This window comes from Haliotis cracherodii, unplaced genomic scaffold, assembly GCF_022045235.1.
Source record: "Haliotis cracherodii isolate W230 unplaced genomic scaffold, xgHalCrac1.p SCAF_3, whole genome shotgun sequence".
In the NCBI taxonomy this organism is placed as follows: Eukaryota; Metazoa; Mollusca; class Gastropoda; order Lepetellida; family Haliotidae; genus Haliotis; species Haliotis cracherodii.
The window spans coordinates 65,475,572-65,500,834 of NW_027266286.1; the positions used below are offsets into that span (position 1 = coordinate 65,475,572).

Here is a 25,263-nt window from a genome sequence, read left to right on the forward strand (position 1 = left end):
AGACAACGTTATATGTTACACAGACGCCACATTATGTGTCACACAAACGACACATTATATGTCACACAGACAACGTTATATGTTACACAGACGCCACATTATGTGTCACACAAACGACACATTATATGTCACACAGACAATATTATATGTTACACAAACGCCACATCATGTGTCACACAAACGAAACATTATATGTCACACAGACAACGTTATTTGTTGCACAGACGCCACATTATGTGTCACACAAACGACACATTATATGTCACACAGACAACGTTATATGTTACACAGACGCCACATTATGTGTCACACAAACGACACTTTATATGTCACACAGACAACGTTTTATGTTACACAGACGCCACATTATGTGTCACACAAACGACACATTATATGTCACACAGACAACGTTATATGTTACACAGACGCCACATTATGTGTCACACAAACGACACATTATATGTCACACAGACAACGTTATATGTTACACAGACGCCACATTATGTGTCACACAAACGACACATTATATGTCACACAGACAATATTATATGTTACACAGACGCCACATTATGTGTCACACAAACGACACATTATATGTCACACAGACAACGTTATATGTTACACAGACGCCACATTATGTGTCACACAAACGACACATTATATGTCACACAGACAACGTTATATGTTACACAGACGCCACATCATGTGTCACACAAACGACACATCATATGTCACACAGACAACGTTATATGTCACACAGACAACGTTATATGTTACACAGACAACGTTATATGTCACACAAACGACACATTATATGACATACAGACAACGTTATATGTTACACAGACGCCACATTATGTGTCACACAAACGACACTTTATATGTCACACAGACAACGTTTTATGTTACACAGACGCCACATTATGTGTCACACAAACGACACATTATGTCACACAGACAACGTTTGATGTTACACAAACGATACATTATGTGTCACACAAACGACACATTATATGTCACACAGACAATATTATATGTTACACAGACAGAATGTCTTCTCGGGTTGGCACAAGGGAACTTTGCCAAAGAAGTTTTATTTAAGCTTGGGGTATATCGATAATCTGATATTGTTCATAAATGGTCAAAAAGCCAATTGCCTCCCACTGATATACCTACCTGGGCTAGAGATAAGAGAGAAACTGCCACATAATGTTTTATATTAACATCTGTGCAATATATTCATAGTGACAATTAATGATCCAGAAGACAGTAGGGGCGGTCGGGTAGCCTAGTTGTTAAAGTGTTCGCTCGTCACGCCGACGACCCGGGTTCGATTCCCGACATGGGTACAATGTGTGAAGCCCATTTCCGGTGTCCCCCGGCGTGATATTGCTGGAATATTGCTAAAAGCGGCGTAAAACCATACTCAGTCACTCACTCACTCACAAGACTGTGTGGCACAAGACACGACTTCATCTTTCCAACCGTCAACTTACCATTTATGCCGAGCAATATTCCAGCAGCTCCAGCCCTTGGTGTCTACATTTTACAACTTTTCAGGCACAAACGACCATGCTTCTTCCACGAAGAGCGCAAATCTTACTCAAAACTTGCTTGATCAGGGTTGCAAAATAAAGCGTTCAAAACGTTTTATGGTAGACATGTGGAGGACATTTCCAAATTTGAGGCCACGGTGACAAAAATGATTCAATTCCCTATTTAAACTTGTCCCCCATGTCCCCGTATCTTTTCAGGTAAACAGTTGACTCGCCATTGCATGTGTTTGTGACGGGTGCCATCGGTGGGGCAGGATTTGCTCACCTTTTCGTGAACACTTGGTATCATCACTATTTGACATTGATTCATAAACACATGATCAAGATACAGTTGGAATCGTACGATCAGAAGAGGTTGCTGATGATTATGGAAGCGTTTCGTGGCTTTTATTCGCAGGTGTTAAAGGTGCTGAACATCTTGCAATCAACTGATAGATATCCCGAGTAATAGTGATTGGTAATCAGTTTTTGCTTTCCTAGTACAGATACATGTCAACATTTACACCTTTGACTCAGTGTGGACATGGAAGCCTGCTGGATAAAGCGTTTACCAATGTTGACTTTACATCTGTTTTTCGCAATGCTGGTATGTTTTGTTTATATGACGTAAAGATCTTTTAGTAATATAATTATGTATGCCGTACAGATATTGCTTACTGTGGCGGAAAGTAGCATTCAATCACGCACATATGTTACATATTCTTCCATCATCCAGAGCGTTTTGGGGTTCCCCAGACACACGTTAAGCTTACAGTAAACTACGTTTATAACGAACACGCTTATAACGAACTGACGGATATAACGAACTTACTTTTTTGTCCCGATTATTTGCTGTCGTTATGTTGTATATATGCTTATAACGAACTACGGTTATAACGAACTAAAATTAGTGGTCCCTGTGATTTCGTTATAACCGTAGTTTACTGTACTTTGTTGTTTAACTCCGCACCAAAGTGTATTTACCGAAATGGTGTGATCCGTGGGGCCAAAGATCTTAAATAACGCATTCAAACCCACGATCAGAGGATCCTGGCACAGATAAGGGAAGCAACTCTGTAAAGCTAAATGTGGCGTTATCACCACTGGACCAAGGTTGACTCCAAAGTTTCTGTATTAACTGTTTTCCTCACAGACCGATGCAAGTGTTGACTGACATTCAAATTGTGATTGTTTGTTTGTTGTTTAACGCCGCATTCAGCAATATTACAGCTATATGACGGCGGTCTGTGAATAATCGAATCTGGACCAGACAATCCAGTGATTGATAGCATGAGCATCGATTCATGCAATTTGGATACTATGACATGCATCAACCAAGGGAGCCAGGGAGCCTGACCACCCGATCCCGTTAGTCGCCTATTACGACAAGCACAGTCGCATTTTACGGCAAGCATGGGTTGATGAAGACCAATTCTACCCCGAACCTTTACGGGTCTCTCTACAAACATAAAAACCCAAAGCAGTGGAACCCATGATTATATTTTTCGTAATGCTGCTCTTTTGTTGACAGGGACGTGATTCCAATTAATCGTTGGCTGATCTACCTCATGTACGTAGTAAATATAATCTCGATAATCGATAAAATTAGACTCGATAATTTGCCGAAACCAAAGTCAAAATGGCGAGAATAAATATTATATGAATGGACCACTGTGCTACATGTATATATGTATATAAACACTCGACAAATAGGACAAGGGAAGTAACTCCGGTGGCCCTGATTGCCGCACGATTCATCAACAAAAGAATTCGCCTCAACACTCTTCTTTGAGTACATACCGCGGAACCTTCTCCGAGCTTTCGGCTTTCTATAAGCTTTTATAAGAGTTATTAAATACATTCATGAAGTTATTTAAGGAGTTTATGGCCGCAGTTCAGACTATTGATTCTTGAATGCCTGGAACAAGATGATATGTTATCAATGAAGTTTGAAAGACTGACATACATCAACAACGATATTGTCGTGGTTATGACCCTGGTCGACGTCGTAGGAAATAAGTAGATCATTAGCCACACTAGAGCTAGCAAGATCAGAGGTGAACTCTACCAGATTTAGTTCATTTCTAAGAGATGTGGAAGTTTACAATAAGAGGATGTGTAACTGTAATCCAGGGATGATGCTGCAACTGGACGCCATCTTTATTCTTTATGTTCAAAGGTTGGCTCGTATGTCACAGTTAACCTACGTAGTGGCAAACAGCGGCTAGAACAACTAGCCACACCTGTAAATAGACTAGCCATACTCGTAAATCAACTAACCACATCTGTAATTAAGCTAGCCACACCTGTAAATCAACTAACCATACTCGTAAATAAACTAGCTACACCTGTAATTAAACTAGCCACACCTGTAAATCAACTAACCATACTCGTAAATAAACTAGCTACACCTGTAATTAAACTAGTCACATCTGAAAATCAACTGGCCACACCTGTAAATAAACTAGCCACACCTGTAAATCAACTAGCCACACTCCTTAATCAACTAGCCACACCTGTAAATCAACTAACCACACTCGTTAATCAACTAGCCACACCTGTAATTCAGCTAGCCACACCTGTAAATCAACTAGCCACACTTGCAAATCAACTAGCCACACCTGTAAATCAACTAGCCACACCTGCAAATCAACTAGCCACATCTGTAATCAACCAGCCACAGCTGTTAATCAACTAGCCACACCCGTTATCAACCAGCCACACCTCGTCTCTCAAGATCAGAGATGAACATTGGTGAGTTTAGTCCATGTCCAAGAGATTGATATTGACACAAAGAAAAAGTTCTAATTGTAACCTGGCAACAGATGTGGGATGATGATTGAACAGAAGGAAACAGTTGTTCTTGGTTGGGTTGGTATAGCTCGTCCAAATACACTCGATTAATATGGAAGTGCTCGCCCAAACGCACCTGTTGCTCATGTTCTTTTTTGTGGTAAATCTCGTGCGTGTCATGCTGATGAGACGGACCACTACGTTGAACGGGGTACATGTAAAAGTTGACATTTATTCGTTGTGGGACGAAGACGTCCTCAGAGCTCCAGTCAGGAGATTGCCTTTGCTAATACTAGAATTAACTTCCATTATCCACTTTATAACAGAAAGTGGTCAATTATTCACTTTTGATGAATATATAGAAACATTACATTTTGGGGCCATTTGGTTAGTGTGGCAATGAAGGTTTGTGTTTCTGTCTTCTGTTTCTGTTTAATTAAAATGCCCGACATGATATTTTTGACTTGTTGTTTATTTAACGGGGAATAACGTGCCTCATTCCCATATGGTAGCAGAGCGTGGTTTCAAAAGGTAAGTCAAATAAATTATGTCGTATCTGCAGGAGGGAGGCTCTGTAAAGAGCAATGAGTCTCTGGCCCAAGAAACAGAAGGGTCTCTGTTAAAACTGGAGAATATTTTGAAACTAAAACAACAAAAAGCAAATGTTAAATCAACCTTTACAAAAGCCAAAAACAAGCTGTACAGCTTACTAGAATCTTCTGACCAACCATCTCGAATAGACATACGAGATGGTATAGATAAAGTAAATGAAAGTCTGGTGAAAGCAATCGATGTTATGACACAACTCACTCTGGCTTTTGCAAAGAATCAGCAAGGTGAAAATGTCGCTAAAACTGAAAGAGAGATTAGTCACCTTGAGGATGAAACTAATGCTGTAGTTGAACAGGCACAATTTCACTTAGATAATAGGTCAGATGTGACTTCCTTGTCAAGTAAGGGACGCAATAGATTGTATAGACCTGAACAGGCTGCGGGAAGTGAGCCATGTATTCAGAAAGACATTGGGCATGATGTTCATAGCATACCACATGAACACACACATGCTTATAAAGCAGAGTCACACAGTTATGCAATAGGCACTGATCTATGGAAACAACTCAAGCGTGTTTCTATCCCAGTATTTTCTGGAGATGTTAAATGCTATGAAAGTTGGAAGGCTGCATTTCTGACATGCATAGACCAAGCACCAGCAACTGCTGAATACAAGCTATTACAGCTAAGGCAGTATCTTTCTGGTGAGGCTTTGAAAACAGTACAAGCTTTGGGGCATAGTGCTATAGCTTATGACATTGCATTAGAGCGCCTAGAAAGGAAGTATGGTGGTAGGAGGCGTCAAGTAGCGTTACAGTTAGAAGAAGTGACAAATTTGAAGCCTATTCGCCAAGGGAATGCTAGAGATGTTCAAAGATTTGCTGATGTCTTGGACATTGCAGTCGTTAGTCTGAAAGAAGCAGATAGAATAGAAGAGCTTGGTAATGGGTTATTTTATGCCACTTTACAAAAGAAAATGACTGAGTCAATGATCGCACAATACCAAAGATGGATTCATGACAGAGATAGGCAAGAGTCTGTCGAGACTCTAAGAGAATGGGTACTTCAGGAAGCTGAATACCAAACGATAGCAGCGGAAACAATACATGGTGTTTCTGATAAAAACAAAAGACTAGAGTTAAAAAGAAAAGAATCGTGCTCATTTGTCGGTGAGCTGAATAGAAAGTCAAAGAAGGAGGTCATATGCAAGGTTTGTGGTGAACAGCATGTGTTATGGAAATGCAATGTGTTCAAGAATATGAATGTTTCTGAGAGATGGAACACTGCTAAGAAAATGAAAGTATGCTTTCGCTGTCTTGGTGGTAATCATCGTGGCTCACAATGTAGATATGCATATCGCTGTGGGATCAATGGGTGTACGAAAACCCACAATAGACTCTTACATGAGAACATACCCAGAATTGACATTGCGCAAGGCAATAGTTTAGTTGTGGATAAGGAGGATATTCAGGTAGGTTCTCAAACAAAAGGTCATGACCAGGGCTTTTCTGAAAGGGCACATGCAACTATGCCATTGGAATTTGACCATCCGTTCACAGCACTTCGGACAGTCCCAGTAGTGCTGAAGAATGGAACTAAAAGGATCCGTGTCAACGCATTATTGGATGATGCAAGTACCAAGTCATACATTAATGCTGATGTAGCTTCAGAATTAGGGATGCAGGGGTCAATAGAGAAAATATCTGTAAGTGTCTTGAATGGTAAGAAAGAAACATTTGAGACCAAGCCAGTGGTATTTGGAATTGAGAGTGAAGATGGTAGGGTGGATATGGAAATGACAGCACTGACTACTACTAGGGTCACGGGCGATTTGCAAGTGATTGATTGGCAAAAATGTAGACACAGATGGAATCACTTGAAGAACATAAGCTTTCCAAGTATTGGGCGACGTCCAATTATCGATCTCCTGATAGGTATTGATCATGTGCAATTACATCAGTCATTCGAAGATGTTTGTGGAGATAAAGGCGATCCTATTGCAAGGAGAACGCCTCTCGGGTGGACATGCATAGGCAATGTAAGCAGTCAGGCAACATCCCAAACACACTGTGCATATACATACCACACATACAGCAAAGACAGTGAATTGTGCTCATTAGTGAAGTCATTTTGGGAAATTGAAGAGTTGAAGACTCCTCTCAAACGCCTTATACCAGATGACGAGCAAGCTCTTCACAAAGCACAGGAGACACTAGTGTATATGAATGGCCAATACCAGATTGGTATTCCTTGGAAGAACGTTCCATCATTACCAAATGACTATGCCATGGCATTTCGTAGGCTGCTTAGCACTGAAAAGAAGTTATCCAAAGACCAGGACACGGCACTAGCCTATGACAATATCATCTTGCAGTATGTTGAAAAAGGTTATATCCATAAAGTAGATCATGAGGAATCGAGGGAAGATGTGTGGTATCTTCCTCATTTCCCGATATTGCGCCCAGATAAGACCACAACAAAGGTCCGTATTGTTTTTGACGCTTCGGCAAAGTATCAGGACACATCATTGAATGATGTAATCAGTCCAGGCCCGAAGCTTCATAGTGAGCTTTTTGATGTGCTGATACGGTTCAGGAGAAAACCAGTAGCTCTCATTTGTGATATAGCAGAGATGTTCTTGCAGATCAAAATATCACCGGAAGATAGACCTTACCACAGATTTCTCTGGAGATCTATGAATACAGATATGCCTCCTGAGGTATACGAGTTCAGTCGTCTTGTATTCGGTAACACCTCTTCTCCTTTCTTGGCTCAGTATGTTACCCAGGAACATGCTAAGGCACATCTGGGAGATCTGCCTATGGCTGCAGAAACTGTCATAAAATCCACATACATGGATGACAGTATGGACTCGGTAGAGAATGTGGATGAAGGTATAGAACTGTACAACCAATTAACTCAGTTATGGTCCAGTGCTTCAATGCATGCTCGGAAATGGTTGTCCAATTCCCTGAATGTCCTTGATAACATTCCTGAAGAAGATAGGGCTTCTGAAATTGATCTTTGTAAAGGCCATTTACCATCAGTGAAAGCACTTGGGTTAATGTGGGTGGCTGAAAAAGATATGTTCACATTCAAAGTTGGTACGTTTCCTGAAGAAGAAACCACTAAAAGAGGTTTTCTCAGGCAAATTGCAAGACTGTTTGATCCGCTTGGATTCATAGGACCATTTATAATCACTGCAAAGATTCTGTTACAAGAAATGTGGTTAACAGGACACGATTGGGATGATGAACTGCCTCAGAACCTGCAACAGAAAATAGAAAAATGGTTAGTACAATGGAAAGAAGTACAAGGTGTTCAGGTACCCAGATGTTTGCGCCTTGATGCTGAGGTTTGTTCAGTCTCTATTCATACCTTTGTTGATGCATCACAGGATGCATATGGCACCGTTGTTTACGCCATCTATACTTACATGGACGGAAAGAAGTCAAGCAGGATAGTTGCTGCAAAGAGTCGTGTAGCTCCGTTGAAAGCCTGTAGCATACCACGCCTTGAACTGATGGCAGCTGTACTTGGCCTCAGACTTGTATCTGAAGTGGTCAAAGTCCTTCAGATTGAGATTGAAACGGTTACCTTCTGGTCAGATAGTAGGAATGTCTTGTGTTGGATAAGAAACAATAGTCGTACTTTCAAACCGTTTGTTGCCAACAGAGTTGGAGAAATACACAGCACTACAAATCCATCTCAATGGCGACACGTACCATCTGCAGAAAATCCTGCAGATCACTTAACAAGAGGTCTGTCTGTTTCACAACTCATACACAATGAGTTATGGTGGTCTGGTCCTACGTTTTTGCTCAGAGATGAAACGGAATGGCCATCTGATAAAGCATTTTCCCTTGACATCATCAATGATGATGAAAGAAGAACGAGCAATAAGCAGGTTGCTCTAGTTTCAATACAGAAACCTGACCTTGCGACGTGGAGACTTGACCCTTCCAGATTCTCCAGCTGGAGAAAATTGACACGTGTGAATGCTTGGATTTTCAGATTCTTGCATAACTGTTCCACGTCAGATGATTACAAAATGAAAGGTGAACTGACGGTAGAGGAAATAGCAGATTCTGAGCACAGAATTATTGCTGATGCACAGACGGAAGCATTTGCAAGTGAATATGCAACTTTGTTGTCAGGTAAGATGTTGGCTTCCAGTTCCAAACTCCTTACACTTCAGCCACATCTAGATGAAAATGGGGTCATGAGATTGAGTGGACGCTTAGGCGATGCTGAATGTTTGCCACTTGGAGCACGATTTCCTATAATTCTACCTCGTAGAAGTTGGGTGACAAAGCTCATCATAAAACAGTATCACGAAGATGGTAAACATGTTCTGGGCACAAACCAAACATTGGCTGCAGTGTCATCTAAATATTGGATTATCTCAGCACGAGAAGCAATACGTGAATGGGAGAAAGAATGTGCTCGATGTCATAGGGACAAAGCAAAACCTGCCTATCCAATGATGGCTCCGTTACCAAAAATGAGACTTCGAACATCCTTCCGTGCATTCAGCCAGGCTGCTGTTGACTATGCTGGACCTTTCATAACAGTCCAAGGCAGAGGAAAATCACGTCAGAAACGTTATTTGTGTCTATTCACCTGTTTGACTACAAGAGCTGTTCACCTAGAGATGGCATACAGCTTGGACACCAGCGCATTCCTAAATGCGTTTTACCGAATGGTAAATCGAAGAGGTCTACCACAAGATGTCATATCTGACAATGGAACAAACTTCGTTGGTGCCGTCAAAGAACTCAAGGAACTTCTTCACATGCTGGATCAAGATGCTGTTCGGCGTTCCATGGCCAATCGAGGAGTGAAATGGCACTTCAACCCTCCATACTCGCCGCATTTTGGAGGGGTATTCGAGACGATGATAAAATCGGCTAAGCGTGCTATCTTCGCTATCCTGGGGAATGGTGACGTCACAGATGAGGAACTGGAAACAGCATTCACCGGAGCAGAAGCGCTGATCAACTCGCGCCCTCTGACATATCAGTCGACTCATCCCCAAGATGAGATTCCTCTGACTCCGAATCACTTCCTGCATGGCCAGATTGGAGGAATGTTTGCTCCGGAATCCGTAGACACAACCGATTATCACCCAAGGAAGCGCTGGAGACGTATTCAGGAACTGATGAGGCACTTTTGGAAGCGTTGGATGAAGGAATGGCTCCCAGGTCTGAACCCAAGACGGAAATGGCGAACTCCAAGCAGAGACCTGTGTATCGATGATGTTGTGCTGGTGATATCTCCTGACACTCCACGGGGACAGTGGCCACTTGGTAGAATTGTCAAGACATACCCAGGAAGAGATGGACATGTGCGTGTCGTGGATGTACGGATCGGACAATCAGTGATTACTAGAGCAGCAAACAAGATTTGTCCACTGGAGTGGTCAACTTTGAACTGTGATCCGGGATTGTGACTTCGGATAATGTGACTTTGGATAATGTGACTTCGGATAATGTGACTTTGGATAATGTGACTTCGTGAACTGACGTCGTGAACAGTGACATCGTAAAACTGAAATGTGTTGTGAACTGTGACTCTTGAACTGTGACATTGTAAAATGTGATATGAGCATTCATGGATATTCAAGGACTAATGGATTGTTATAATTTCAATCATTTTGTAAGTATGGTACAGTTTTATTTCAATTCATTGCAAACGCTAGAAGTGTTAGTATTGTGTTGAGATTGTGTTGATATTGTGTTGATATTGTGTTGATATTGTATGTATTGTGTTGCCAGGAATCTGTCAAGGAGGGGGGTATGAACAGAAGGAAACAGTTGTTCTTGGTTGGGTTGGTATAGCTCGTCCAAATACACTCGATTAATATGGAAGTGCTCGCCCAAACGCACCTGTTGCTCATGTTCTTTTTTGTGGTAAATCTCGTGCGTGTCATGCTGATGAGACGGACCACTACGTTGAACGGGGTACATGTAAAAGTTGACATTTATTCGTTGTGGGACGAAGACGTCCTCAGAGCTCCAGTCAGGAGATTGCCTTTGCTAATACTAGAATTAACTTCCATTATCCACTTTATAACAGAAAGTGGTCAATTATTCACTTTTGATGAATATATAGAAACATTACATTTTGGGGCCATTTGGTTAGTGTGGCAATGAAGGTTTGTGTTTCTGTCTTCTGTTTCTGTTTAATTAAAATGCCCGACATGATATTTTTGACTTGTTGTTTATTTAACGGGGAATAACGTGCCTCATTCCCAATGATACAACTGGACGCCATCTTTATTCTTTATGTTCAAAGGTTGGCTCGTATGTCAAAGTTAACCTACGTAAACAGATGAATCCGTTCCTGTGAGACACCAGCCTGCCCATTGTGGCTATATGCACACCGAACCAGGATTGATGAAGACGTTCCTCCTTTATGTAATAATTGTAACGACGCAGTGACACAGTAGCCATACAGGCCCGGTCATAATAGCATTAGGGAGAATGTAAGAAGTGCACAGCTTGAGAAAGATAAATCATTACACAAGAACGCTTTCAAGCTTAACTTTCAAGGTTATTCAGTGGCCTCTTATAGATCTTGAGTCTGCGTCGGGTATATGAAACATTATATTTTCTCGTACGTCTTCTGAAAACAACTTGCAGCAACGTTCTAAGATTTTATCTTATTCTTTTTAGTTTTATCTTCTGTATTGTATTAACAGAACGGCTATCACCTTTTCACCGATAAGATAGTTCTTACTTGAAGTTTTAATCTGAATTCAATTTAATGAAGAAGATTTCTTCTCCTCAGCCATATAACCAAGTATTAATGAATGTTTACACATTAAATTCAACTACAATAAACTTCCGACGGTGAAGTAACGTTTGCATTACTTGTTACCAGGCTTCCATCATAGCCTTCGAAGACCCCTTGTTAACCTTGACCTTGCATCACGGCACGTGACACTGACGGAGGGAATTGTGGGACAATCCAGGAAGTCGCCATGTTGCAATCATCGGCCCGAGAAACGTCCTGAGCAGATCCAGCGAACCAACAAACACCCGACCCAGGTGACTGTAGGACACAGGTGAGGTGAGGAGAGGTGAAATTGGGTTTAACGTCGCGTCCAAGATTATTGCACTTATATAGTGCATGCACGTGTGTGTGGCTGCTTGTACTAGTCCGGACTGATGCCGATTTATAGTGCTAGCACACTGAAATACCATGCCGCAGTTTAACATGAATACCCTACTCAGACACAGTATACTGACTCCGAGCAGACCAGTCCTTGTTTTAGCCCTTTAATGCCGAGCGCCTGAGAGGGTCTTTGGATATGATGCTCTCCTTGCGGACGCGCTACCACTAGACCACGGAGGCGGTCCTGTAGGACACAGAGCATGCAGATAGCACTCATCAGTTTGGCAATGGGTCATCCCCATATGGGATATATAACACCAGTAATACCCTGGCCTTTGTAACATTGGTATCGTGTGGGTTTTTTTCAAGTAAAACCAAGTAGTCACCTGTATTTTCTTGTCTTCCTGATGTTTTGTTCAAACAGAAGCAGCAATTATTGTTTTGAATGGAAGAATCATATTTTTTGTGTCAATTTGTTTGGAACGGAAATGTTGCAATGGATAACAAATTTCAAAGTCAAAGTGATGTCAAAGTCCAAAAAAAGTGCATTCCTTCTACTCTTGTCTTCTCAGTGTCTTTCATCATTGTTATTGGGATCAATAACAACAGTCGAGTTTACCGTATTTCCTCTATTAGACGCCCGGGCTTCTATTTATTTCGGACAAGCCTTTGACCCGGCGTCAATTAGAGGCCCGATGTCTATTGGAGGCCCGGCTTCTATTAATACCCCCATTTCACTATGACCACGAATATCCCGAATCGTCTCGAAATGGAAATATTTCAATTGATCGACCGGGCGTCTATTAGAGGCCCGGCTTCTATTTTTTGCACTGAACAATTGACCCGGCTTTTATTTGAGCCCCGGCGTCCATAGTTAACCTTTCCATGACGGACCAATCCGAGAATCACCTAGAGCCTGACACGCTCTCAAGTCCGCCATTTTCTTGTGGTGTTTGTTTAATTATTCGACAATGTGAATAAAAAAATCTATATATCTTATATACATGATTATACCTTGTAAAGAATTGTATGATATTAAATTCTTTCAACATGGTAACCCATGCCAGTCATGATGCGAGGAACATCTCTACCTATGGAAATGTAACCTGTCATATAGATCCAGTCTACAGGTTGAACCAAGGACATGTGTACGACTAAATCCTTATTTATTCCGTGTCTCGGGCCATCCTCAGGGTTTTCTTGATCCGAACTGTCAATGCAGAACGCGCTAGTCTAAACATGACATGTACGATCGCCTACAGCTAATGGCATTGTTCATGATAACTCGGAAGATGTTTCTGTTTGAAACTAGATTATTTGTCCACTCTACATTGATTCACACAATGAATGATGGAGTGGGGGCACTTTGAGAGTTATCTCCCTTGGTTGATAAGGGCGTGGTTGTCTACTTTGGCGAAGGGTTGGTAAACTGTAGCTAAATTATTATTATATATAATTTGAACCTGATACTGTTAAAGCAGTCATAACTGAAGGACTCCACGAAGGGACTTCGTACACACCATAGCCGTGATGGCAATGGAACCATGATCGGTGTGAAGTGAAAACGCGTGGTTCTCGCGATCACAAATTACTCTCCCTTACGAGAGCTGGAGATACAGAGGATGCATGACCTCATAAACAAAGAATAACATAACAAAACACATACAGATAGAAAATAAAATTCTTTTTATTGTTTGAAATCATATAAACATGTATTTATAACGATGTTCACATGAGTGCGTTTGTCGTACAGATTTTCCGAAACGAGGTTCGAAAAGTTATGTGGATGCACATACGAATGTAACGATCTCTTAAAGATCCCCACTTCATTATGTAGCTCTATGTAGCGGTAGAAATGTGTTGTCTGTGAGTGGGCGAGGCAAGGGCGGGGCTTAAGGGATCCTGATCCAGGAGGTCAGGGTGGTAGGCTGGGCTGCAGACATGACGATGCTGTAGACCGTTTTGCTGTAACAGACAAGTCAGTCAAACAACACGGCGTTCCAGATGACTTAGTTGACAAGAAGTGGTAAAAGCAATTCATGCAATATGGCAGGATTCCGATGCCTTTTGAAAGCGTAAAAAAAGATGGCTTCTCCATTGATTATCTTAATATGTTCGGCTAAATTAGTTTGAACGTGAAATAGCTTTGCGAAAACGACAACCATCTTGGTTGTGCGGACAACAGTTTGCTAAGTTTAGTCTTTTTTATGTGATGCAATCTGTCAGGCATTCGGATAAGAGCTGTACAAAATACAGGTAATGTGGTTGCTGCGGCTAAGGTACTTAATTACTGTATTAGAAGCGAAACTCGCATGGGCGGTTGCTCAAATGGCAAATCTTCATTGTCTGCGTGACTTTGAAAACACTTCTTCATATCCCACCCAACAAAACCAATAACAACCACAATTTGAATGAGCCCGTGAAGATTCGGGGTAGAATAGGTCTTCAGCAACCCATGCTTGTCGTAAAAGGGGACTATGCTTGTCGTAGGCGACTAATGGGATCGGGTGGTCAGGCTCGCTGACTTGGTTGATGCATATCATCGTATCCCAATTGTGTAGATCGATGCTCATGATGTAAATCACTGGATTGTCTGGCCCAGGCTCGATTATTTACAGACCGATGTCATATAGCCGGAATAGTGCGACGTTAAACAAAGAAACAAACACAATTTGAATGTCAGTCAACAGTTGCATCGGTCTTGTGAGAAAAACAGTTGATACAGAAACCTTGGAGTCATGCTTTGTCCAGTGGTGATAACGCCACATTTCGCTTCACAGAATTGCTTCCCTTAGCTGTGCCAGGATCCTCTGAATCGTGGGTTTGAATCCGATATTTAAGATCTTTCGTCCCACGGATCACCTCATTACGGTAAACGTCAACGAACTGCGTCACTTTGGGTTTTCCTGACACGCCCTGAATTGTGTGCACAGCCCAACGCACTCACTCACTCACTCACTCACATAAACCCTTGAACTACCTACTTGTTGAGGACGGGGTGGGTGGAGATGACGTTGTAGAGGCTGGTGACGCTGATGTTGCCTTGGCCCATAGCCTTCATGGCGTTCACGGCGGGGTCACTGTCAACAGAATACGACTAAATCATATTATTATTCCCGGCCACGAAGTGGGGCAGGGAATATAGGAACGGAGTTCGTCCGTCCGTCTGTCCGCTTCTCAAAAGAGGCTAATTTTCTCCAAAACTATTTGAGTCATAGAATTTCACACACAGATTTTACTGGTCATGACCTCAAATGACTTCGAAAATTGGTGTCGTAAATTCATGTTTTATAGAGTTATGGCCATTGCTTCGTGCTTTTCAACTAAGTTTTCATGATTATCTAAGTGATTCTTGTGAAGAATGCGTTCGAAAATTGGTCCTGTAAATTATTTGTTTACAGAGTTACAGCCCTTGGTCCATGTTATTTTGCTTGGTACATGGTGTGTAAAATGTTGATAAGTTTTCTGAGAAACTATTGAAGTTAGCTTATCTAAGAGATACTTATCAAGACCGAGGTTTTTTTTCCAGAGAAGGGGCCTTTTGTTTGTATTAATTTAACATTCAATCACTTTTTCTGATGACATAAAGCGGCCTCAGTGGCTATCTCTATTTAAGGCTTTATATGACTTTTATAGTTTATATTCACTACTGTATGAACAACTAAAACTCTAATGTGCCCCATGGCGGGGGAAAGTGATAATGCTGTTCTCTTGTTATGTTGATCTTGAAGCAATACTTGGAAGCTTAATATCTCTTGCATGTTTCTTACTCGGTAACTGGCATAGGAATAAGTTTAGATCATCACCATCATCATCATCATCATTATTATGATCATTATTATTATCAGATTAAATAAAGAATGCAGCAAAGAGGGTTAGGATGATCCTGGCACAGTCATCATCATCATCATCATCATCATCATTATTATCAGATTAAAATAAGTGATGCAGCAAAGAGGGTTAGGATGATCCTGGCACAGTCATCATCATCATCATCATCATCATCATCATCATCATTATTATCAGATTAAAATAAGTGATGCAGCAAAGAGGGTTAGGATGATCCTGGCACAGTCATCATCATCATCATCATCATTATCAGATTTAAAAAAATGGTACAGCAAAGAGGGTAAGGGTGATCCTGGCACAGTCAGGCTGATTATGCTAATCATGAGCTCAGAGCCCCTGCCCCCTATACACGCAGCCCAGACAGCGTTAAGTCGTCATTACCGTCTGTTGTCATCTGTAGGTGGAGGAACCCAGTGATCGTAGTTCGTCTCTACAATGAACCATCTGAAACAAACACGCCTTACTTTGCAGTCATGTTGGATACAAACACAAGTTACTCATATGCCAAGATCACACATTAAGTTTCAATATCACGGGCTGTCATTGACACTCCATCGGTGTCATGTGATATGTAGACCTTCCCGAAACAAACAAGTCTGAAATACCCTGTGTCGACCATTTACTGATGCCATAGCTCAGATGCACGCAACTGATGACCTGTGGTGTGTCGGGACCATATCAGTCCTCTTCGTATCACTGAAACTGTAATTCAACGACCAGCATTCAATCCACAGTCGCACCCCCCCCCCCCCCCCCCCCTTACCCCTCCCTCCCTCACCTAGGAGCCGCTTCGTTCATGTACCACTGGTCGTCTGCTCACTCACACCGAAACTGTAATTCAACGACCTGAATGGCGTTAAATCCACAGTCGCACCCCCTTACCCCTCCCTCACTCACCCAGGAGCTGCTTCGTTCATGTACCACTGGTCGTCTGCTCACTCACACCGAAACTATAATTCAACGACCTGAATGGCGTTAAATCCACAGTCGCACCCCCTTACCCCTCCCTCACTCACCCAGGAGCTGCTTCGTTCATGTACCACAGGTCGTCTGCTCCGATCCTCGACTTGGTGATGACCACGCCCTCCCCGCTCTTGGCGCCCCCTACAATGAAGTAGGCATCGGCCTCGGTGTCGGTGCTGGAGAGGGTGTCCACGGCGTCAGCATATGTCGTCGAGGTGGCTAAGACCTGGCGTAAGAAAAAAAGCTACCTTGATCAGGATCTGTACCAGGCTCCTTTCCACCACGTTTGTTTGATGCTGATAATTATAGCAGAACTTTCCAGAAACCAATTGCCGCTTGTAATGGGGATCATATGGTTACAATGGCTGCTGAACAGGCCAACTGTCAACTTGAGCTGTGTGACCCATAAAACCCCAACGGCGTCAATCGTTGCTCACACTATCGAGAACTGGTTTGTCTGATGCAGGCTCGATACTGTGGTACTGAATATAGGGCTGGGACGGGTAAGTCGGGTGCTCGGGTCGGGTGGTTACCGAGTAGGACCCTGGTACCCACAGGACTACCCGGACCCGTGGTTAGTCACGTAATATATTGTTTCATGACAAAAATTCACGATATAACAACATATGACTATGAACACGCTCTTCTGACTTTTATATGTTTGAACAAAGCTAAAACCTCAGTCAACTTCAGTGTATGCATAACCACATCGTTTTATACGTGTATATAGATGCATTCTGCCATGGCTACTGTCAAACTGTTCCCAATCGGACATGTTGTACCTATCTCTTTACACCAACAGCAGGTACCCGGGTAGGGTCGGGTAATAGGGGTGTGGGTACCCGGGTAGTAAATTTGGAGTCGTCCCAGCCCTAGTACTGATGTGATACTGTAGCAATATCTGCAGTGCGAAACACTATTCACTCAATCCTGCTGTTCACTCAATCCTGCTGTTCACTCAATGTTGGTGTTCACTCAATCCTGTTGTTCCCTCACACATGGTGTTCATTCGATCATGGTGTTCACTAAATCATGGTGTTCACTCACACATGGTGTTCACTCAGACATGGTGTTAACTCAATCCTGGTGTTCACTCACACATGGTGTTCACTAAAGCATGTGTTCACTCAATCCTGGTGTTCACTCACACATGGTGTTCACTAAATCATGGTGTTCACTCACACATGGTGCTCATTCAATCCTGGTGTTCACTCACACATGATGTTCACTTAATCATAGTGTTCACTCACACATGGTGTTCTCTCAATCCTGGTGTTCACTCATTCGTGGTGTTCACTCAATCCTGGTGTTCACTCATTCGTGGTATTCACTCACTCGTGGTATTCAATCAATCCTTGTGTTCACTCAATCGTGGTATTCACTCTCTCGTGGTGTTCTCTCATTCGTGGTATTTACTCACTCGTGGTGTTCTCTCATTCGTGGTATTTACTCACTCGTTGTGTTCTCTCATTCGTGGTATTCACTCAATCCTTGTGTTCACTCATTCGTGGTATTCACTCACTCATGGTGTTCACGCACTCATGGTATTTTGCCAATCCGGTGTGTTCACTGAACGTGGATGTGTAAGTGGATGCTACATCAGGCAGTGTCCTATATTATATTTCACAAACCGAGGTGTGTTTCTAATGCTGATTCCTATGTGGAATGTAGCCGGCCTATTTGGGGAATCGAGACTAACTTGGAGAAGATTAAATGCATATATTCCCCAGTCACGGAGCAGATCGATATCACATAGCGAAGAAGTGACACATAGCTCTTGGCCAATTATTCGTCACATGAATCAGTGATATATGTAGGGATTCTTGTCATCTTGTAAAGGGTGACATATCTGGGTCGGGCATCCTTCACAGAGCGATCTCAGCTCTACGGTCGTTCTGAGTCCCATAGTTTAACGAATGGTTACAGCAGCCGTATTGCTTGGATCGAGGCCCCAGAACGTACTCTCCTGGCCTCCAGAGGCGACTATTGTCTTCAGAAGCACTCTGCATCATGTCGTGAACAGTACTTACATCCCTGACGAGCAAACTGAGGGGCTTGGCGGTCTGGTCCAAGATGGCGATCAGAAGGTTCATCCACCACTGGCCCTGATCTATAAACACACATTGAGCTATACTTTATACCAGCGATCTATCTGGACTAACATGCAGCCTATAAAATAGTTTATTACACAATACACTTCTATCCTCTATTTATTTTCTGAGGCGATTTTGGAATAGAGCTGGCCTGGCTTACTTTTATATAAATCTAAATTTGTTTTGTTTTCATAAAATACATAATATTCAACAGTCATGGTGCAGGGCTACGAATTGTCCTACATGTATAACATACATAGCCTCAGTTTCGAATTATCGTCGTTAACGACTGTTCTGGACGTTTTCTATCAAATGTAGCGGTCCATTTGCGTGAGACTCTGCAGAGTTGCGCCCCTTAGTCGTGACAAGGTCTGTGGATAGTTTGTTCGAAACCTAGATACATCTTGATCATGATCAAAAGTTGCTCATGCACCACTTTGAGCTTTCCAAAAAAATAGCTGAACACACTGTTCGATTAACATAGGAAACGAAAAATAATTTTACTACTCTTTCAGATAATATGAATAAATTTCAAAATTGTAATTGTAGCAGGCTATTTACCAGTTGTAATGTACAGTAAACTACGGATATAACGAACTTACGTTTTTGGTCCAGACTATTTGCTGAAGTTATGTTGTATATATGCTTATAACGAACTACGGTTATAACGAACTAAAATTAGTAGTCCCTTTGAGTTCGTTAGTTTACTGTATAAAGAGGCCAGTCTTAATGCTAAGTAAGGACACATGTTACAATCGAAAACGGAATAAACAGTGCCAATGGCCAAGATGTGAGAGGCCGTTGTAACGTGTGCTTCTGTACAAAGTGAAACCTCAGCAAAGATCTCACCTCCCGGCCAGTCAGGCTTGTTTGGAAATTAAATATGTCCTAAGGAGCACTACGCTCAATCCATGATTTGTTCAACGGTACTATTTAACGGTATGTTCCTACCCCTCTCGTCCACGGTAACGGTGAAGGCCTGAGGCCGCTGTCCGGTCAGGAGGCCCACGTAGCCGGCGAAAGTGACGCCGGTGTACACCGTCTGAAACACAACGTACACTACAGCAAGCAGAACACGAAATGGTGCCTGATCACACCAAACTGTACCACTTCACCAGACCTCCGCAGGAGATCGTATCTCAAATGATTGGTCCCAATACATCCACCACCACCCCCCCCCCCCCCCCCCCCCCCTACTGCTGGGACTGGGTAGTTTAGGTCCTTACTCCCCCGCGCTTGACGTAAGAGTGATTGAGTATGGTTTTACGCCGCATTTAGCAATATTCCAGCAATATTATAGCGGGGGACACCAGAAATGGGCTTCACAACTGTACTCATGTGGGGAATCGAACCCGGGCCTTCGGAGTGACGAGCGAACGCTTTAACCAATATACTACCCCATGGACCTTGACGTAAGAGCCGGCAAATGAGGATTGGTTGGGTGCAATGTGTGTCCAGACTTGTGTGTCACGTGATCATTGTTCATGCAGTCAACCTTGTTTTGCCAGCCAGGATCGTTTTACTTGCAGACTACAGGGTATATTGCTTACTGCTGAGTACAATAACTTTAATAAAACTCACTCGTCGGTCTACAAGAGTTTCTCGGAGTTCCTGAGAGTACTGCCTGTCTTACCTGGCCCCCCTTCTGGAAGTCCACCTTGATGGTTATTGAACGGAGGATATCGCCATAGCTGTAGTCCAGGTTCCTCGCGTGCCAGATCTGACCCTTGCTGTCCTGGCAGACGATACTCGTGCAAAATCTGAAGCAGGCGACAGAGAGTTGCAGGAACAGAGAAAACAAACACCTCCCACGAACACACATGTCATGCGATGTCGTTATCGTTGGGTTAGTGAGTGAGTTAGCTTTGCGGTTAGCAAATGACACAGGGCATAAAAGAGAAAAGAGAAGGGTGTGTGTTTGACCACCTAAGGAAAATAGGTATGGCGGATCTCGGATTTCGAAACAATAGGGCAACTTGCAAAGATACTCTGTCTGTCTGTCTGTCTGTCTGTCTGTCCGTCCGTCCGTCCGTCCGTCCGTCCGTCCGTCCGTCCGTCTGTCTGTCTGTCTGTCTCAACCAAAGATATACAACCAGCGACGACCCTGGCAACAGATCGGTATATAATCAGATCATGTGCTCAATTCAGCTAGCCTTGCCCCGTGAGGACAGTTTGTTTGATTGTTGTTTTTCGCCGCACTTAGTTATATTCTAGCTATATGATGGCGGTCTGTAAATAGACGAGTCTGGGAAAGTCAATCCATTGATTGACGTCATGAGCATCGATCCACCCAGCTCACGCTCACGACAGAACGGTATATAATCAGATAATGTGCCCTAATCAGTTCGCCTTGCCCCATGGGGACAGATCGGTATAAAATCAGATAATGTGCCCTAATCCGTTATCCTTGCACCGCGGGGATTCGGCTTAGAATAGGGCCCAAGCAACCCGTGCTGGTCGTAAGAGGCGGTCAGGCTCAATGACTTGGTTCATTGCTTGTCCTTGTACCTTGACGACGTGGATCTTTGCTCACAATATCAGTCACTGGATTGCCTGGTCCAGACACGATTATTTAAAACAAATTAGTTGTCTTGTCTTAACGTGCAAGAGTAGTAGGAGACGTACGCTGTGATGTCGTATGCTAGGTTGACGAGCACGATGTCCCCGAGACTGGTGTTCATAGCAGTCGCGATGCCTGAAACAATCAACCAAATACAGTAAAACCTAGCTGAGAAGAAATACAAGGAATAATGTATATCACATGTGTATTTACGATGGATATTCACACATATTCTAACATTCAGATACACTTTCACTAACAGACTGACACTTCAACTTAGGCTCACATCCACACTTGCTGTGAAGATCATACTACCGCTCATTCCCTTGTTCAGTAGGATGCTGAGGTTGAAGGTCACACTCACACAAAAAGGTCACGCTCACGCAGGTCACATTCACGCTGAAGGTCCCGCTCATGGTGAAGGTCACGCTCATGCTGAAGGTCACGCTCACGCTGAAGGTCACGCTCATGGTGAAGGTCACGCTCATGCTGAAGGTCACGCTCACGCTGAAGGTCACGCTCACGTTGAAGGTCACACTAACGTTGAAGGTCACACTCACGCTGAAGGTCACGCTCACGCTGAAGGTCACACTCACGGTGAAGGTCACGCTCACGTTGAAGGTCACACTCACGCTGAAGGTCACGCTCACGTTGAAGGTTACACCCGCTCTCACTCTCAAGCTTCACTGACCTCTCATCTCATCTGCATACTCCATGGGGAGGTAACTGTCCAGTTCACGGCCGATCTCCTCCACCAGGGGGATGGCGTCTTCAGGGACGAGGGATCTGTAACAGACAGATGGAGCCAGGGTGGAGATGAATGAAACACTATAACATCTCACATCACCAAACCACCACCGACTGGCCTCCAAGATGTGGACAGGTAAATGCTACAGTGACTATATTCGTCGTCGGTCAATAGAAAAATTGCATTTAATTAACATGTTTGATAACCACAAGTCCTATAAACCCCGCCCTAACACCATTGATGTGACTGATATCATGTGTATATGTGTTTTAAACATATTCTATTTCTGCAATGTACAGGAAACATGGATCGGTCAACAAGCACCTAATGATATGTTTAAGTCCCTCTGGGAGAATGCTAATCTAATAATATGCAGTGACATTGAAACTTATAGTCTGTGTATGTTTCTGTGTTTCTGTGTGCTAAATAATGGGTTTATATTTCGGAAATACGGAAGTATGAAAACGTATTAGTGCCACAGTCTTAAAAACATATCATCTATGTGAGAATGCTCCCATCTACGTAGATGATCCTTCCATCTACGTAGGTGATACTTCCATCTACGTAAGTGATACTTCAATCTACGTAGGTGATACTTCAATCTACGTAGGTGATACTTCCATCTACGTAGGTGATACTTCTATCTACGTAGGTGATACTTCCATCTACGTAGGTGATACTCCCGTCTACGCAGATGATACTTCAATCTACGTAGGTGATACTTCAATCTACGTAGGTGATACTTCCATCTACGTAGGTGATACTTCAATCTACGTAGGTGATACTTCAATATACGTAGGTGATACTTCAATCTACCTAGGTGATACTTCAATCTACGTAGGTGATACTTCAATCTACGTAGGTGATACTTCAATCTACCTAGGTGATACTTCAATCTACGTAGGTGATACTTCCATCTACCTAGGTGATACTGCAATCTACCTAGGTGATACTGCAATCTACCTAGGTGATACTTCAATCTACCTAGGTGATACTTCAATCTACCTAGGTGATACTTTCATCTACGTAGGTGATACTTCCATCTACGTAAGTGATACTTCCATCTACGTAGGTGATACTCCCGTCTACGCAGATGATACTTACATCTACGTAGGTAATACTTCCATCTACGTAGATGATATTTCTTTCTACGTAAATGATACTTTTTTAGATAAGTAGATGATACTTATTTTTAGAATGTGGCACTATTACGCTTCCATACGTAAGGTTGTCGTCAGAATAATCGTTTCACTTTGTGGGACGCAGTGACCTTTTGACGGAAGTAGGTCACATTTCGACATCAAGTCTGAATGAGCGTCCGCGGTTTCAGCATCTGTTACAGTGGATATATGCATATTCGGCCAAAATGAATCACACAAATTCATGTTAAAATGGATCATGGAGTCCCGTGGTCACATAATACGACAGTTACAGAGGTATACCACAAAATAAAACAAACCCGAATTGATATGACCCTGTCACTATGAAATATACGGAAGTCAATTTATTTCGATCTATGCAAGATCAGTTATCTGAAAGCTACCCCAGTGCCTCTCCCATTAAAGGAGAAAATGTATAGAACATAAAATTGTCCCAAACGTGTTTTAACGTCTACAGATACAACATATGTATTTCTCATGTAAATGTTGTTGTTGGTTGGTTTCTTGTTTAACGCCGCACTCAGCAATATTCCAGCTATATGACGGCGGTCTGTACATAATCGAGTCTGGACCACACAATCCAGTGATTGACATCATGGGCATCATGACATCATGGGATCGATCACATGCATCAACCAAGTCAGAGAGCCTGACCACCCGATCCCGTTAGTCGCCTTTTACGACAAGCATAGTCACCTTTTACGGCAAGCATGGGTTGCTGAAGACCAATTCTTCCCCGGATCTTCACGGGTCTCATGTAAATGTAAATACATATTTGTTAAAACCTATATGTTATTTTCTATTCTGAGCTTTATGCTTCTTGTATCAACAGGAATGGGGTCGAACCCGTCCTAATCCCTGATTGGTCACAACCTAACGCCAACAGCATCGTGTTACTTACTCTATGACCTTGTGTGCATCTTTCGCCAGTTTAGAAAACTTGGTGACCACATGTCCCCACCGCTGAGCAGGGGCGAGGTCAAGGTTGACCGTGAACGCTTGGGGAGTACTGTCCTGGAGGGACAGCGGCGTTCCTACACTCACAGCAACTACAGCGGACAGCAACAGCACCAACATCGTGACGACGAGGGGAGTGTGTGAATACTGAGACAACGGACTCGGGTCCAGATTGTCACATGCTCTCTTTCTATCTCCATGTGTTTCTGTACCTGACCAACAGCTGATAACCTGCCCTATCGCGACACTGACTATCAGTACGTATTTAATTCTCATGCTAGACAGGTACGTTTTTGACCAGTAGAGAGAAGGCTAGGCAAGGAGACCGTCTACTTTGTTATCGTGGTGTTCAGAGTCCGACACTCTCCAGACAAGAGACCTGCTTCAGGCACAACGGACACGGGGACAGTGTTAAGGCAGCACGTACACGTCCTTCTTTGTTTAATATTAAAATATATCGTATGGACAAACACGAACCCAGGCATGAACAAGCAGTGTATGTAATTTAAAGACCCGCATTCATTTATAAACACGAGCACATAACACAGGGAGAGTTCATCATGAGGGCATTATCCACCGAGTCCAGTTAATCTGGTAATCGATATATTATAACCCTGTAACATTCGCCCAGAAATAAATTTAGGTTCCTGGAACTATTCCTCAAGAAATGATGGAAGGATGTGTAAGAGGTCACAACAGTACATTCTAGTCATTGTCACGGTCACTTTCGATGAAAATCAGTTCACCAGTGAAGATCCGGGGAAGGATACGTCTTCAGTAACCCATGCTTGTCGTATGAGGCGACCTACGGGATCTGGTGGTCAGGCTCGGTTGATGCATGTCATCGTATCCCACTTGCTTGGATCGATGCTCATGATGTCAATCGCTGGATTATCTGGTCCCGACTCGATTGTTTTCAGTTCATCCTTATATT

At 42.8% G+C, this 25,263-nt stretch overlaps 2 protein-coding genes across 2 annotated transcripts; one reads left to right on the forward strand and one right to left on the reverse strand.

Moving 5' to 3' along the window:
- Positions 1–6,408: 6,408 nt before the first annotated feature.
- Positions 6,409–11,953, forward strand: LOC139475631 (uncharacterized). Its single transcript, XM_071258819.1, has 4 exons — positions 6,409–6,658; positions 7,025–10,242; positions 10,658–10,676; positions 11,766–11,953. The coding sequence occupies exons 1-4, from the start codon at positions 6,409–6,411 to the stop codon at positions 11,951–11,953; spliced, it is 3,675 nt and encodes a 1,224-aa protein (XP_071114920.1).
- Positions 11,954–13,666: 1,713 nt separating this feature from the next.
- On the reverse strand, positions 13,667–24,531 carry LOC139474502 (N-acylethanolamine-hydrolyzing acid amidase-like). Its single transcript, XM_071257548.1, has 10 exons — positions 24,274–24,531; positions 22,156–22,250; positions 21,530–21,599; positions 20,538–20,664; positions 19,856–19,946; positions 18,842–18,921; positions 16,865–17,037; positions 16,230–16,292; positions 14,984–15,079; positions 13,667–13,964 (listed from the first exon to the last, which is right to left on the reverse strand). The coding sequence occupies exons 1-10, from the start codon at positions 24,447–24,449 to the stop codon at positions 13,892–13,894; spliced, it is 1,044 nt and encodes a 347-aa protein (XP_071113649.1). The 5' UTR covers positions 24,450–24,531; the 3' UTR covers positions 13,667–13,891.
- Between the last annotated feature and the right edge of the window lie 732 nt (positions 24,532–25,263).